Source organism: Somniosus microcephalus, chromosome 18 (assembly GCF_052327205.1).
Source record: "Somniosus microcephalus isolate GS21.2 chromosome 18, FLI_Smic_1.0, whole genome shotgun sequence".
NCBI classification, from domain to species: domain Eukaryota; kingdom Metazoa; phylum Chordata; class Chondrichthyes; order Squaliformes; family Somniosidae; genus Somniosus; species Somniosus microcephalus.
The window spans coordinates 24,183,605-24,198,461 of NC_141004.1; the positions used below are offsets into that span (position 1 = coordinate 24,183,605).

The following is a 14,857-nucleotide window of genomic DNA, read 5'->3' on the forward strand; positions in this document are numbered from 1 at the left end:
CTGTCTATCTACTAACAGACACCATACCTCAAGATTCACAGATTTAACAGCGGCGACGACGAGTGGATTCAAACCTACCTGCAACACTGTAGAAGAAGGCCGATTCCAGGAATACGGGCATCGGCCATCCGGAGAAGACTTCAACATCACAGAGGAGGCTGTGGAGAGCTGGGCTTGGGAAAAAGGCCGAACAGCGTCGACGGGGTAAGAAAGAGGGTGAAGCGCACAGTGCGCGGCCAGGGTTGAGGACCGAGCGGCCGGGGAAAAAAAAAGAAGAAAAAGGGAGAAAAGAAGAGAGAGAGCGCGCACAGCCGGTGTTCAGGCCCGAACGGCGTCGGAGAGAGAGGCGCATGGGAGGGGCGAGCAGAGCGCGCAGCTGGTGTTCAGAGGCTGAGCCTCAGCGGAGAAGAAGTGCGCAGAGCGTGCAGCCGCTGTTCAGAGGCTGAGCCGCAGCGGAGAAGAAGGGAGAGCGCGGGAGACGCCATTTTTCTTTTGGAGCCGCAGCGGAGAAGAAGGGAAGCATGGGAGACGCCATTTTTCTTTTGGAGCCGCAGCGGAGAAGAAGGGGAAGCGCGGGAGATGCCATTTTGAGCCGGCGGAGAAGAAGGGAGAGCGCGGGAGACACCATTTTTCTTTGCCAGTCTAACCACACCCAAGGATGCAGAAGAGTGGCAGTGTCACAGCATTCGACAATGAAGTCGAAGATTGGGCGACATATGTAGAACACATAGAAGTGCATTGCATGGCGAAGGAAGTGCCTGATGCCAGGAATGCACTGGTATTGTTGAATTCCATGGGTGCAAAAACGTATGGGTTACTGCGAAACCTAGTAACCCCAGAGAAGCCAGTGGAAAAGGATTTTGCAAGCATAGTGGCAATCCTACAGGGCCACTTAAACCCCACACCGCTCCTGATAGCAGAAAGCTTTAAGTTTCACAAACGGAACCAGCATAAAGACGAAAGTAATGCTGAGTATCTAACGGAACTGTGCAAGCTATTAAAACACTGCCAGTTTGGAACGGAACTAGCAGATAAGTTAAGGGACCAGTTTGTGTGTGGGCTTCAAAGTGAAGGAACCCAGAAACGGCTTCTATCAGAAAAGGATCTTACGCTGGACAAGGCTTTGAGCATGGCAGTATCACACGAAGCAGCCGCACGGGGCGCTGCAGAGATACAACGGCAAGAATATGGCACAAATGAAATGTCATACGGAACAGTAAAGTGCTATCGCTGCGGCAGAACAACACATGACCATAAGGATTGTTGGTTCAAGGACCAAGTGTGCAGACAGTGTGGAAAAGTAGGACACAGAGCAGGAGTCTGCAGGTCGGAAAAGAAAACCAGCAGCAAGAAATCTCCACAGGAGAAGTACAAAAAGGTACATAATGTAACGAAGAGTAGTTCAGACGAACAGGAAAGTGATACAGACTCCGGAAGCAAGGAGCTGGGTTCTCTGGAACTACATAATGTAATCAAAATGGAGGATCACCAAACTATCTGGGTCACGCTCAAGATAGACGGAGTCCAAGTGAAAATGGAATTGGACACAGGATCAGCCCTAACAGTCATAAACTGAAGGGACTACAAGCGGCTATTCTCACATATACCCTTGAGAGATACAGAGATTGTCTTGAAGATGTACACGGGGAAAAAAGTCTACCCCAAAGGAAAAATAAGGGTGAACGTGATATACAACGGCAAGGAAACACCAAAAATGGACATATATGTATTGCCAGATGGAGGACCACCACTACTAGGCCGTGAATGGATCCGGAAGATACCATTAGATTGGCATTCCATACAAGCACTGACGGTAGATGCCAAAAAGGATGACGACGTCACTCCTGGACAACTGTCAAAAATGCTAACTGACGCACAAGAAGTGTGCCAGGAGGGACTCGGAACACAAAAAGGCATAACAGCAACAATCAAAATAGAGGGAAATGCGAGCCCAAAGTTTTTGAAGGCCAGACCGGTGCCTTATGCAATCCGCCCAGCCGTCGAAGCAGAGCTGGAAGGTTTGGAACGTTCTGGAGTACTGTCCAAAGTGGACTGGAGCGAGTGGGCTACACCCATCATTCCTGCAATGAAGAGGTCGTTCCTCGGGCTGGTGAACTACTACCATAAGTTCTTGCCGAATTTGTCTACAGTACTACACCCACTGAACACCCTACTGCAAATGGGGGTACCATGGAAGTGGAATGACGAAGGTAAACGAGCTTTCCAGAAGTGCAAAGAATTGATCACATCAAAAGAGGTGTTGGCTCATTTCAATCCAGCACTACCAATTCGGTTGGCGTGTGATGCATCACCCTATGGTATTGGAGCGGTGTTGTCGCACAAATTCCCGGACGGCTCGGAGAGGCCAGTAGCCTTTGCGTCTCGGTCACTAATCTCAGCCGAGCGTAGCTACGCCCAGATTGACAAGGAGGCCCTCAGCCTAGTGTGGGGAGTGATAAAGTTCGGCCACTATCTACACGGGCAGAAGTTCACCTTGCTGACTGACCACCAACCACTTGTCTCCATCTTTAATCCAAAGAAGGGCGTTCCGGTGATGACTGCGCAACGGCTACAAAGGGAGAAAGCACCAGCAGTGGACCCTGTCGAAATATTTTATTCGACTATAATTGAATGCTTGCCAGTAACTAACGCGGATATAGAGAACGAGACCCGAAATGACCCGACACTGTCTCGGGTATATGATTTGACGGTGAAGGGATGGCCAACACATGGAGACTCACTGTTGCCAGCATTCTCATCCAGAAGAGAACAGCTGTCAGTATGCCAGGGGACCTTGATGTGTGGATCCCGAGTGGTAATTCCACCCAAGTTAAGGGAGAGAGTGCTGAATGAGCTTCACGAAGGCCATCTGGGAGGGGTGAAAATGAAAAGCCTTGCTAGGGCTTATGTGTGGTGGCCGGGGATCGATCAGCAAATCGAGGACCTGACAAAGAGCTGCTCAGGATGCCAGAAGGTCCAAAATGCACCACCACATGCCCCTCTACACCCATGGGAGTGGCCCTCCTCTCCATGGCAACCAGGAACGATATGCACATGGCAGGGGCCACTAATTTACACAGTGGATGTTTGGGGAGAACATTGTGAGGCGCCATGTCGACCAGATCCTAGAGTCACAGGAACGAGTCAACCCCATGTCTCGCGTACCTGGTGATGAACCAACCGATGACAGAGGGCCAGAATCGCCTCCGCACCAAGAGCAAGACACTCAGGAAAGGCGCTATCCAGAAAGGATCAGGAAGCTGCCCCAAAGACCGAATTTATAAATGGACTATTTGCCGTTAATGTTGCATGTTAAAAGTGTTAATTGTTAAATGAATGTTATGGTACTATTAATCTAAAAGGGGAGGAATTGTAGTGTATGTACCTTTAAGGGGAGAACTACTTTTTACAGCTCCTGTATACTGTAGTACCGGCAGTGACCACACCTGTATATAAACCCTGAGTAGGGATCTGTACTTTAGTTTTCGAGCAACCCTCATCCAGTAAACACCTGTTCGTTGTTCCTCTGCAGTCTCTGTCTATTTACTAACAGGCACCATACCTCAAGATTCACAGATTTAACACAGACCACCAACTAAAGGGGCTCAGGAGAGAAATAAGGGAACAACAAGACATTAGAGGCAGGGATAACCAGACTGGAGGAATATCAGTACCCTTGCCCGTTGTGGGCGAGCGAGTATTCGTCCAGGTCCCACCGGAAAGGTCAGGATTCTCCCGAAGGTGGACCGGACCATTCGAAGTGATCATGACTAGTGACACTTGCGCTTGCATCGACATGAAAGGGGGGGATAGGTGGACACATTGGACACAATTGAAATGACACGGGAATGGAGGAAACCCGGCGTAAAGGATGCACTAACATCTGGTGACGACCAGACCTCTGTTTAAATTACAGATAAACATGGACCCCGTAAGATGGATCATCACAACTACCCTGATGATGGCACTTGTAAGCCCAAATAATGGGCTGGAAGAAATCGACTGCAAGTTAAGATCCCCTAATGATGACTCCACGGGAGGCTTCATCATGTCAAACAGCTACGAGTGTGAAAAACAAGGAAAGGGGTTCTACGGGTGTAACGGTACCTGGGTGAACTTGGATCAATGAACATGTGGACCATGTGGAATGACAAATGCCAGCAATATGGTAAGATGTAATAGACACTGGCAGGGGTCGGGTCAAGGAGGGGGAGGATATGTCCTGAGCTGCGCGGACAATGGATTGCATACGGCACTACAACACCTCACCCGACAACAACAAGGACCACACCACAAGGATTAACCCTAGAACCAACAACACCCCCAATCACAACAACACCTGAAGAACGGAGGTGTCCAAAGTTGACGCCTGGGCCTGAGAATGGACTGGTGCTATTCACTGAAGGAGAACTATTGTACGATAACGTAAAGCACGAGGTTATACTGATCCTGATGAATTTGACAATGTTACAGTGGCCTATATATTGCGGTGAATTTAGAAAAACTATGAGACTGTATGACGCTATGGTAAGGAATGTGATAAATAAAGCCGTGGATGTGACCGGCGCTACCACTTTCCGAGGGCATGCTGCATCCCACCACAGGACTAGGAGAGGGTTAGGAACAGATATCCTCACAGGGGTAAATACGGGAACTTCAATAGTCAATGCACTAGATATCCAAGCTGTTCAGAGCAGCACAGAAAGACTAAAGGGAATAATACAACAAATATTGAAGAGGGAAATGGGCATGTTAGCCAGAGGGGCAGGATTAGGAGAGCAAACAGTGGGGGAGCTACTCAAAGGAATAAAGGTTATGGAGAACCAGGCCAGCGCCATCAACCAATTAAACCTAAGGGGTGAAGAACAAACAAGGAATGAGATTAGGCGGAATCTGTGCCATGCGTATGGTCAGTGGACTGTCAGGCAATTGAGACACAATCTGGCACAGGTACAGCGGGGCGAAGTGCCAGACTGGATCAATAGCACCTAACTCCGCAACCTAAGTCAAATCCCTGGCCCATTAAGCGCATGTACCCTTAAAGGGATTACGTGGGTATACCCTGTGGTACAAAGGTGTAAGGCAGCAATAACCTCGCTGATAGGCATGGTACTATTGCTACCGGCGGTAGAGTCAGACGCCACCCCCTCTCCTCAATGCCAGGTGGAAAATATAGGTGTGATAAGAGGGGAAACTTACCTCCAGTACTATCCGGTCGACACCTATGCTACAGAATGAAAGGGCACCGTGAGAGGTGTATCCTTAGACGTAAGGGAACCATTACAGTGTGCCCCCATCCAATAGGAGAGGGCCCAAAGGACGAATGTGGATACAGTAAGACGGAAGGATGTATGCTAAAGGTTTCGCATGCTGACCACCATCATACTCACTCAGGATACAAGGGAAGGGGGGATTACTGTGTGACCACTACCGAAACTAGATACTGGTACGCGGACCTTGTATGTAACATTACCATACCTAACTTCTGCTTTACACCACTCATCCCGGTGTCCTTTGGGCACACCAAACTAATATATACCAGCCCAAGGAAGTGCCTAACACTTAATGTGACAGAGGAACTAGGAGGGGACTTATAGGAGTATGAGGATCAGATAGGGGCCCCAATACCTCAATTGCCAAAGGATTTACGAGAAATAAAAAAACAACTTACAGAAGATGGTCAAGCAATACCATGGGTTGAGGGGAAATCTTGAGACATTAGTAAAAGATATAGATGAAAATTTGAGGGAAGTCCCGTGGTACCAGAAGATATGAGATTGGGGAATGAATGTTAACATCCACCCCTGGATCCGAATTCTATCACACGTACTAGTGGTAGTACAGCTAGTTTTAGCAGTAGGGTGGGGAATAGCAGCATACGCCGCGGGCAGAATGAGGAGAAACAAGGAGAAGGCCAAAGCAATAGTCAGCGAGCAAAGGAAACTAATAATATAAGCATGCTGAGTGTGCCGGGTCTCCCAAACCAGCGCCTGATCACTGTGAGGGACAGGAGACACAGCAACACTCATGGGTGTGGTTAACTTGGGCAAGGGCCAAGTACCAAAAGGGGGGGCTGAAGTGGGGAAAGAGTTAAAGTTAAAAATTTGCTGACAGCTTGCAAAACTGTATGTGTGTGCAGAAAGTCATGGCTGCTTATCAAAGCAGAAAGCACCTTGACAAGGTTTTGTAATGTGATCAAAACTGACCTTTCAATCAGCAGCTATACCCAGAGTTAATGAAATCAACCAAAAGCTGCATTGCATCATCCGTAAGTCAATTGGCCGGTTTGAATCATGCAGCTTATAATCCAATTAAGCTACTGCAGAAGTCCAATAAGATTGTAACAAGTCACAAGGTCACCACGAGGTATTTGAAAGTATAACAATGCTGTATACACTGTAACAAGTTGGAGAAGTCTGTTGGTGAGAGACTGGCTCCCCGCCGGCGTAATAAAGACCACTTGAATATCGATCTGATACCTCGCGTCGAGTGTCGGTTAATACACTCTACAACAACAGCAAGCAAGCCATTTGGCCCAACAGGTCCATGCTAGTGTTTATGCTCTACACGAGTCTCCTCACACCCTTCTCCATCTAACCCCATCAACTTATATTTCCAATCCTTTCTCCTTCATGTGTTTATCTAGCCTCCCCTTAAATGCATCTATGCTATTCACCTCAACCACTTCCTGTGGTAGCGAATTCCACATTCTAACCACTCTCTGGGTAAAGAGGTTTTCTCCTGAATTCCCTATTGGGTGCTTTACAGGGAGTAAGGAAATGGCCACTGAGCTACGGAGGGGGAGATTTGAAAGGGTGACTGAAAGCTTGTTCAAAAAGCAAGGGTTTGGGACGGTTTTTAAAGGTTGTGATAGAAGTGAAAAGACGGAGGAATTTGGGGAGGCAGTTCCAGCGAATAGGATCAAGGTAGCAAATATCTTGCCACCCTAGTCAGAACCAGAGGTCCATAGGGTCCAGGACAGAATATGAGGTTGCAGAAATATGCTGGGATGAGGTTGTGCAGGGACTTAAAGACAAGAATGATGATTTTTACATTTAATTTGCTGGGGACAGGCAACAGGGTTTTCACTGAACTTCTGCCAAAGTGATACCGGTGGTGCGGGAGCAGGAACAAGGAAATTCCCAGCAAAGGAGTTTTAGCAATGTGTGAAAGTTTCTTACCACTGATTTGATTGGCATCCATGTAGAGATGTTGCAGATTTTCATGCACATGTGGAATAGAGGTGAGGTTGTTATAGGCTAAGCCCAGCTCAACCATGGTGGAGATGTTGAAACTATTCGGTGCTAGGCCCTCAATGGTAAATTAATTTTGTCTTAGCCGCAGGTAAAGAAGTCCATGAAACTGTGTGAAACAATCTTCTGTAAGGGTTTCGAAAAAGTTGTTGGTGCAGTGGAGTTGCTGGATTGTAACTAGAAGACTCTTGGGAAACATAAGACAGTTGATTATAACTCCGATTCAGGTGAGTAACAGATTTCAACCCTGTGATGATAGAAAGGGAAATATATTAGTTACTATTTTGAATTGAACATATTGCTCCATTTATCTTACTTCAGTCATCCAATGGACTGTGAAAACATAGACCCAAGACTGTGGTGAATAAATGTTATGGCTGAATATATATATACGTGGGGTTACGGGGATAGGGTGGGATATGTGTTGGTGTAGGGGTTACGGGGATCGGGTGGGACATGTGTCGGTGCAGGCTCGATGGGCCGAAATGGCCTCTATCTGCACTGTGGGGTTTCTGTGATTTCTGTGATATAGGTGAAGATTTCCAATGGAAAATCACCTCAGCAAGTCATAGTTGCAATAAAATTGGACTTTCTTCTCTGGAGCTTTTAACATCTACTTATCTTTATGGAAGCTACATATCTTGAAACTGAAACATTTTACAAATCTTATGAAAAATGCATCCCATTCTATTATATTTTTTATTTACTTTCCTCCACTCCTGACCTGAAGAAGTTTGTCTCCTTCCTGGGAGCAGTCCCATAAGTGCCAGGCACCTTGTGGTACCTTACTTAAATAGCTATTGTTCATATACAGGAAACTTTCTGGTATCCGGCACAGACGGGACCAACGTAATGCCGGTTCATCAACAATTCCGGATAACCGAACGCTATAGTAAAAGATACGGAGCTCAGAGCTCCATATAAAGCAACAAACCCTGTTGCCAACAGCTTCAAAACAATCAGCTCAAGTTGCAAGCGTCTCTGTAGCTTAGCAACAGCTTCAGCTACACCCTTGCACAGCAACAAATGGAGTAAAAAAAGTAACTAAAAGTAAAAAAAGTTACCTGAACCGACTCCTGAATTTTGCCGGTGGATAGAGCATTCCAGTTATTTAGGGGCCGGTTAATCGAAAGTTTCCTGTATGAATATTGACAGTAAATGTTGTTAGGTTATTTGAACAGAGGACAACACATCTGCACCCAGTTCTGTCTTCACTTGATGTTCACGCACATGCACTTCCATCAAGGCTTGCTGGATAGTTATCTGGAGTGGGAATCCTGGACAACGTCCCCTTTCCAATCCAGTAGCTCTGAAGCCAGTTGTAGTGTCCTTACCATTTGCCCCTGAGATTATCTAACTCAGCACAGACCAGTAACTGAACCTGGGACCTTCCTTGTTTGTAAGGCTCATTCATTCAATGGATAAACTCTCTGAGCCATTGAGGGAGCCCCAATCTAATTGCCTTTAAAAGAGAAAGTGATTCTACGGATGAATTTCAAGTAAAAATTAAAATGAGGGACACCATTGGTATATACCAAATAGTGATGGGATTTACCTGTACAGTTACCTTCCCTTTATGTACTGAAATCTTTTTGCTTTTAGAAATGTCAATCAAGCATCTCTTTCCCTGTGGCTCAATGTGTATATCGATCACAAATTAAGCTACACAGACCAGGAAGATCCAAGGTTCTATTCCTTGGTTATCCAATTTCAGCAGCAGCTGGGATGCTGTAAATCTCAGTGCCACTAGAGTAGGAAGAAATGAAAGAGCTTGCATTAATATAATACCTTATCAAGCCTCAGGGTATCCCAAAGTACTTTCAAATCATGGGGCTGGATTTTGTCAATGGGGAGCTTTTGGAGGCGGGACTCCCACTTGTTGGGTTTTAGTCCCACCTCCATCGACTTGTGGCCAACCCACGCTATTTTCTGACGAAGGGTTTCGACCTGAAACGTTGACTCTATTTCTCTCTCCACGGATGTTGCCTGGCCTGCTGAGTTTTTCCAGCATTTTCTGTTGTTATTTCGGATTTCCAGCATCCGCAGTATTTTGCTACCACGTTATTTTCCCTTGATTGACCTTGTTAAGCCCGCCCAGCGGGCTTAGCAGGCCAATTAAGGGAAAGTCAGTTACAGGTGATGTCAGCGAGTGCCGTTTCATCTGTCAAGAGCTTTTGACAGATGAAATGTAATCGTTTGACAGCTCTGTGAAGCTGTCAATCACTGACAATCTGTCTTCTAAGTTGAGTCTTTACTCAAGACTCAATTAGAAAGCCTTCCTGACCAGAAAGCAGAAGGCTGCAGCTTTTGACAGTTCAGCGGCCATTCTGCTTTCTGTGCCGGTGAGCTGAGGGACTCCCGAGGCCTGAAGGGAGGAAGCCTGCAGGAAGAAGTAAAGGTAAGTAAAACTTATTAAAACACTTTACACACACCTCACACACTTACCCCTGCACACATGCACCCATTACTCACCTGCACACCAGACATCTCGGCCCCTCCGACCCCCGCAGACCGACGGCCCGCCTTGCTGACCCTGGTGAGGTTTGGAGCCATTGGGAAGCCCACACTTCAGGGCTCAAAATAGGGATTAGCCAAAAGACTGCCTATTAACAGGCAGTTAAGTGGCTGTAATCCCCTTCCTGCCTCCAGGAGACGGGACCCGGTGCGGGTCGGCTGCCCGCCTCCCGGAAAGATGGCACAGAGGCAGGTTGGGGGCGGGTTGGGCACCCGCCCCCAAATTCTGCCATTTTCCCGGCAGTCCCGCCTCCAAACCCGCCTCCCCAGGGCTGGCAAAATCCAGCCCAATGGATTCATTTTCTTTGACGTGCAGCCACTATTGTTACACAAGTAAACGCAGCAGCCAATTTGTACACGGAAAGGTCTGATAAACATGCAATTGAGATAAATGGCAAGTGAATCTGTTTTATTGGTTGAGGGATAAATGTTAGGTAGAACATCAGGAGAATCTCCCCTGCTCTTCATCGAAAATAGTGCTCTTGGGTTTTTTACATCCACCTAGACAGACCTTATCCAAAAGAGAGCACCTCTAACAATGCAGCACTCCCTCAGTGTCAGCCTAGATTACTTATCCAAGTCCTAGAGTGGTGTTTGAACCTCTAACTTTGTGACTCGGGCAAGAGTGCTACCACAGCGCCAAACTGACAAAAGAAATCGGCAATGGTTCCCACTCTTGATGGCCTTTACCGTGTGTGGATACCTGGTCACGATAAGGACAGGTTCAAACATGATATCCTCCAAGATTGGGTAGGCAGCAGACGCTCACTACCTAGTCTTCTACATGAGCGGTCATTTCGACAAGGTGCTGGAGAGCTGCTGCCATTGCTGCTGGAACTATGGTTTAGCACGAGTCACTCCCTTCAAAAAGGGTAAGAAGAAAATGAGAGGAAGCAAAAACAGGAGAACGGAAAGAAAACAGTTGTGAATTAACCAAGCTAATGGGATTAGGCTCACAGACTCTATTCTGGCAATGACCTGTGATCCTAGTTATATTAATGTGGTGAATAAGCCATCTAAGTATAAACATTATTTTGCTTTGGCTCCAGTGTGTTCCCAGTAGTCTAAAGTGACCCTTTTGCCTGTAATCTGACTCATTATTCAGTCATTAATAGCAACCCAGAGCCACATAATGAAAACATTGACATTTTTTCATAACCTGGCAAAACTATGAATAAACAACATACCAACTTTATCAGTAACATCTATTTTATAAAACTCTTTGATAGCCTGTGGTAATTTTACACTATTACAGATTTCCTCAGAAAGGAAGAAGTATCATTAAGGAACTCTGTATTGGAATGGGATAATTTGTTAAGGTGGAAGACAGGGCATTAGGTGGTTAAAATTAAATCAGGGGTGTATCTAGTGAGTCTGATATTTAGAGTGGTTGGAGATCAGATAACGTGCGTGAGAAATGATGGAGCAAACACTGGGAGATCTAGATTTTGTGTTGATATAGCACTATTGCCAGAAATATAAAGGAAAACAGACATCATTAACAAATTGGGCAATGAGTTGGATTAAAAATATCTCAGGAGAAAAAAAAATCATGACAATTGGAATAGCTGATACCAATTTTAACATCAAGCTTAGAGAGACAGAACATAGACCTCCATCTATTGTGTAAATACCATATGCAGCAATGCTATTATTGGAAGAGAGTCAACAGCTAATTTTGGCAAAACAGGTACCGCTTTTGACAAACTAAGTAACATCTGCAGAAATAGCAAACTCTACTGCAAAACAAAGATCAAACTGTACAAAGCAACGTTTCATCCACTTTGCCTATGGCACTGAACTCTGGACAATGACAAAGTCTACACAGAAAAGCTTTGACACTTTTGGCATCAAATGCCTCTTCAAAATACTCAGGATCAGCTGTACAGATAACGTGTAGAACCGGAAAGTCAGAAAAAGAACAAAACCACTGTTAGTAAGCCAAGTTGTGAAGCAAAAGCTCCTTGGTTGGTTGCTTGCTTGCCAAGGATGCAGAATACCCCAGTATGCGCTGAAATAGTACTCATATGGAAGAGGGAACTATAGAAAGCCAAGAATAACCTAGCCAAGTACTGTGAAGAAGAACCTTCTAGAATATGTTACTGTCTGGAAAGAGGCTTAGCAGCTAACCATAAACAGGTCGAGTGGAAGAGACTGGTGTTAACTCATGCTTAAGATCTACAGCCAGGGAATTAGCTGTAGTGCCATTTTAATTCAACAACACATGCAAGTAGAACATTGAAGAAAATGGGCATCGCTTGTTTGAACTGACCAGAAATCCAAACCCCCATGTGTCCTGCAGCAACTGTAATGGTAGAGTAATCGGATCGAGATCACCATTACTAAAAGACTTCGTTAACTGTTTTAACAAGGTCTCGTGGCAGCTCAGAATATTTAACTGTTACAGTTTAAAGTTCTGCTGTGTTCTGCCGCCTTGTCCTTTTTGCCTTTGCTGCTTCAATCCATCCCTCTGCTTGCAATATAGAAGATTTTTGTAGGGTCTCTTGCAGTTGCTGCGAATCCACTTTCTGTCCTCTCCCAATCTACTTAATCAGCCCACCTTGCTCTCAGGATAAGGGGTCGGCCATTTAGGACTGAGATGAGGAGAAATTTCTTCACTCAAAGGGTTGTGAATCTTTGGAATTCTCTGCCCCAGAGAGCTGTGGATGCTCCGTTGTTGAGTATATTCAAGACGGAGGTCGATAAATTTTTGGGAACGAAGGGAATTTAAGGGATATGGGGATAGTGCGGGAAGGTGGAGTTGAGGTAAAAGATCACCCATGATCTAGCTGAATGGTGGAGCAGGCTCAATGGGACAAATGGCCAACTCCAGCTCCTATTTCTTATGTTCCTATGTAATGACTGTGTACTGTTCATGCCTACTGTTACTCTGCCGTTATGTTATATTTTCACAGTTTCTCATGAGTACCGAAAGCACAAGTGGTTCAAATTTCAAATCATTTTCTGTTTTATTTTTAGTCCTATTGTGGGAAAGTCAGCAGCCATTTTGCAGGATGTTATTTCCGAATGACTCTACCCTTGCCTTCTTGTTCACTATAGAAATATTAAGACAAAAGCCAAATACTGTGGATGCTGGAAACACTCAGCAGGCCAGGCAGCGTCTGTGGAGAGAGAAACAGAGTTAACGTTTCAGGTCGACGACCGTCCATCTGTTCTGTCCCACTGACTGGAGGATATGTTCGGGTGCAAAGTACGCAAAATTCCATGGCGTTTCAAAGTAAGCAGAAGTCCAGGGACTTTTCGGACCCTATCCACCCAGAAATCAGGCAACGTGGTGAGGAAAATCTGGGCATTCAGTCTCATTATGAAAACTGGCTTGCTGCTGAGAACACACATTAATCAGCCCACCTTGCTCTCAGGATAAGGGGTCGGCCATTTATGACTGAGATGAGGAGAAATTTCTTCACTCAAAGGGTTGTGAAACTTTGGAATCCTCTCCCCCCAGAGAACTGTGGAGGCTCAGTCGTTGAGTAGATACAAGACAGAGATCAATAGATTTTTGGAGAGTTAGGGAATCAAGGGATATGGGGATAGGGCGGGAAAGTGAAGTTTGAGTGCACTGGATACAGCTATGGGCCCCGACAACATCCCGGCTAGCGTGCTGAAGACTTGTGCTCCAGAACTAGCCGTGCCTCTAGCCAAACTGTTCCAGTACAGCTACAACACTGGCATCTATCTGACAATGTGGAAAACTGCCCAGCGATGTCCTGTCCACAAAAAGCAGGACAAATCCAACCCGGCCAATTACCGCCCCATCACCAGAGAACTGTGGAGGCTCAGTCGTTGAGTAGATACAAGGCAGAGATCGATAGATTTTTGGAGAGTTAGGGAATCAAGGGATATGGGGATAGGGCGGGAAAGTGGAGTTTGAGCTAAAAGATCAGCCATGATCCTATTGAATGGCGGTGGAGGCTCGATGGGCCGAATGGCCGATTCCTGCTCTTATTTCTTATGTTCTTATGTAAACCTTAATACTGCTGCTTCTTCCAATTACTTGGATTTGTATTTGCAATAATATAATTACTGTGATGCTGACTAACTTTAAATCTGAGTGCCATTCAGATCCCATGAAGTTGTACAGTGCTTGGACATTAGTTGATTCTAACATTTCTGTAATTAGTTTAACTGGCAGGTGCCTAGATGATATTTGATTTGTGAATGCCTGTACCGGGTATTCTATTTAAAACATATGGCTTACCTAATTCATTTTCATTTATCAACAGCAATGGAATAGTCAATTATTGATGAGAGCAATTTCAATTAAGAGCATTTCTTTTTGTTGGAAAAGTCCATTTACTCGTGAAAACAGCCTCCTACACGTTCTATTAATAGTGAAGTAAATTCTGTAATAAATGAATGCTAAACAAATAAATTTCACCTTTCATATCACCTCCATCGATTGCTGTCAGTTGATTGCCATGAAGCAGCAACATCACTAAATTCTCCAGGTTTTCAAATGGTTCTGGGGAGGGCTTTGTAATTCTATTGTATGCCTGTCTCCGCTGTTATAAGCTGCCATGTAGTGGTGCTGGTGCCTCTATCAAGTTATTGTAATTCATTTACAGATTTTCAAAATGGTTAAGACTATCCAAACATCTCTTCCAATATTCTTACTGCAAATTTTATTTCTATCCAAGATCATCCATTTTAGGTCAGTCATGTTCTTGAAAACCCCTTAATTGCCTTGGATGTAGAGATACTGGGTTCAAAATGGCAACATGAACATGAATATCCCCATCCTCAATGATAGTGGAGCCCAGCATGTGAGTGCAAAAGGCAAGGCTGAAGCATTTGCAACCATCTTCAGCCAGAAGTGCCGAGTGGATGATCCATATCGGCCTACTCCTGAGGTCCCCACCATCACAGAAGCCAGTCTTCAGCCAATTCGCTTCACTCCACGTGATATCAAGAAACGGCTGAGTGCACTGGATACAGCAAAGGCTATGGGCCCCTACAACATCCCAGCTGTCGTGCTGAAGACTTGTGCTCCAGAACTAGCCGCGCCTCTAGCCAAGCTGTTCCAGTACAGCTACAACACTGGCATCTATCTGACAATGTGGAAAACTGCC

At 45.5% G+C, this 14,857-nt stretch overlaps 1 protein-coding gene across 1 annotated transcript in view; it reads right to left on the reverse strand.

The window, feature by feature from the left end:
- Positions 1-14,857, reverse strand: part of LOC147105126 (lumican) — a 40,873-nt gene that overhangs the window by 20,258 nt on the left and 5,758 nt on the right. The window contains 4 exon segments of the mRNA XM_086011784.1: positions 7,182-7,452; positions 7,454-7,500; positions 14,167-14,376; positions 14,379-14,510. Coding sequence (XP_085867910.1) covers positions 7,182-7,452; positions 7,454-7,500; positions 14,167-14,376; positions 14,379-14,510 — 660 coding nt within the window.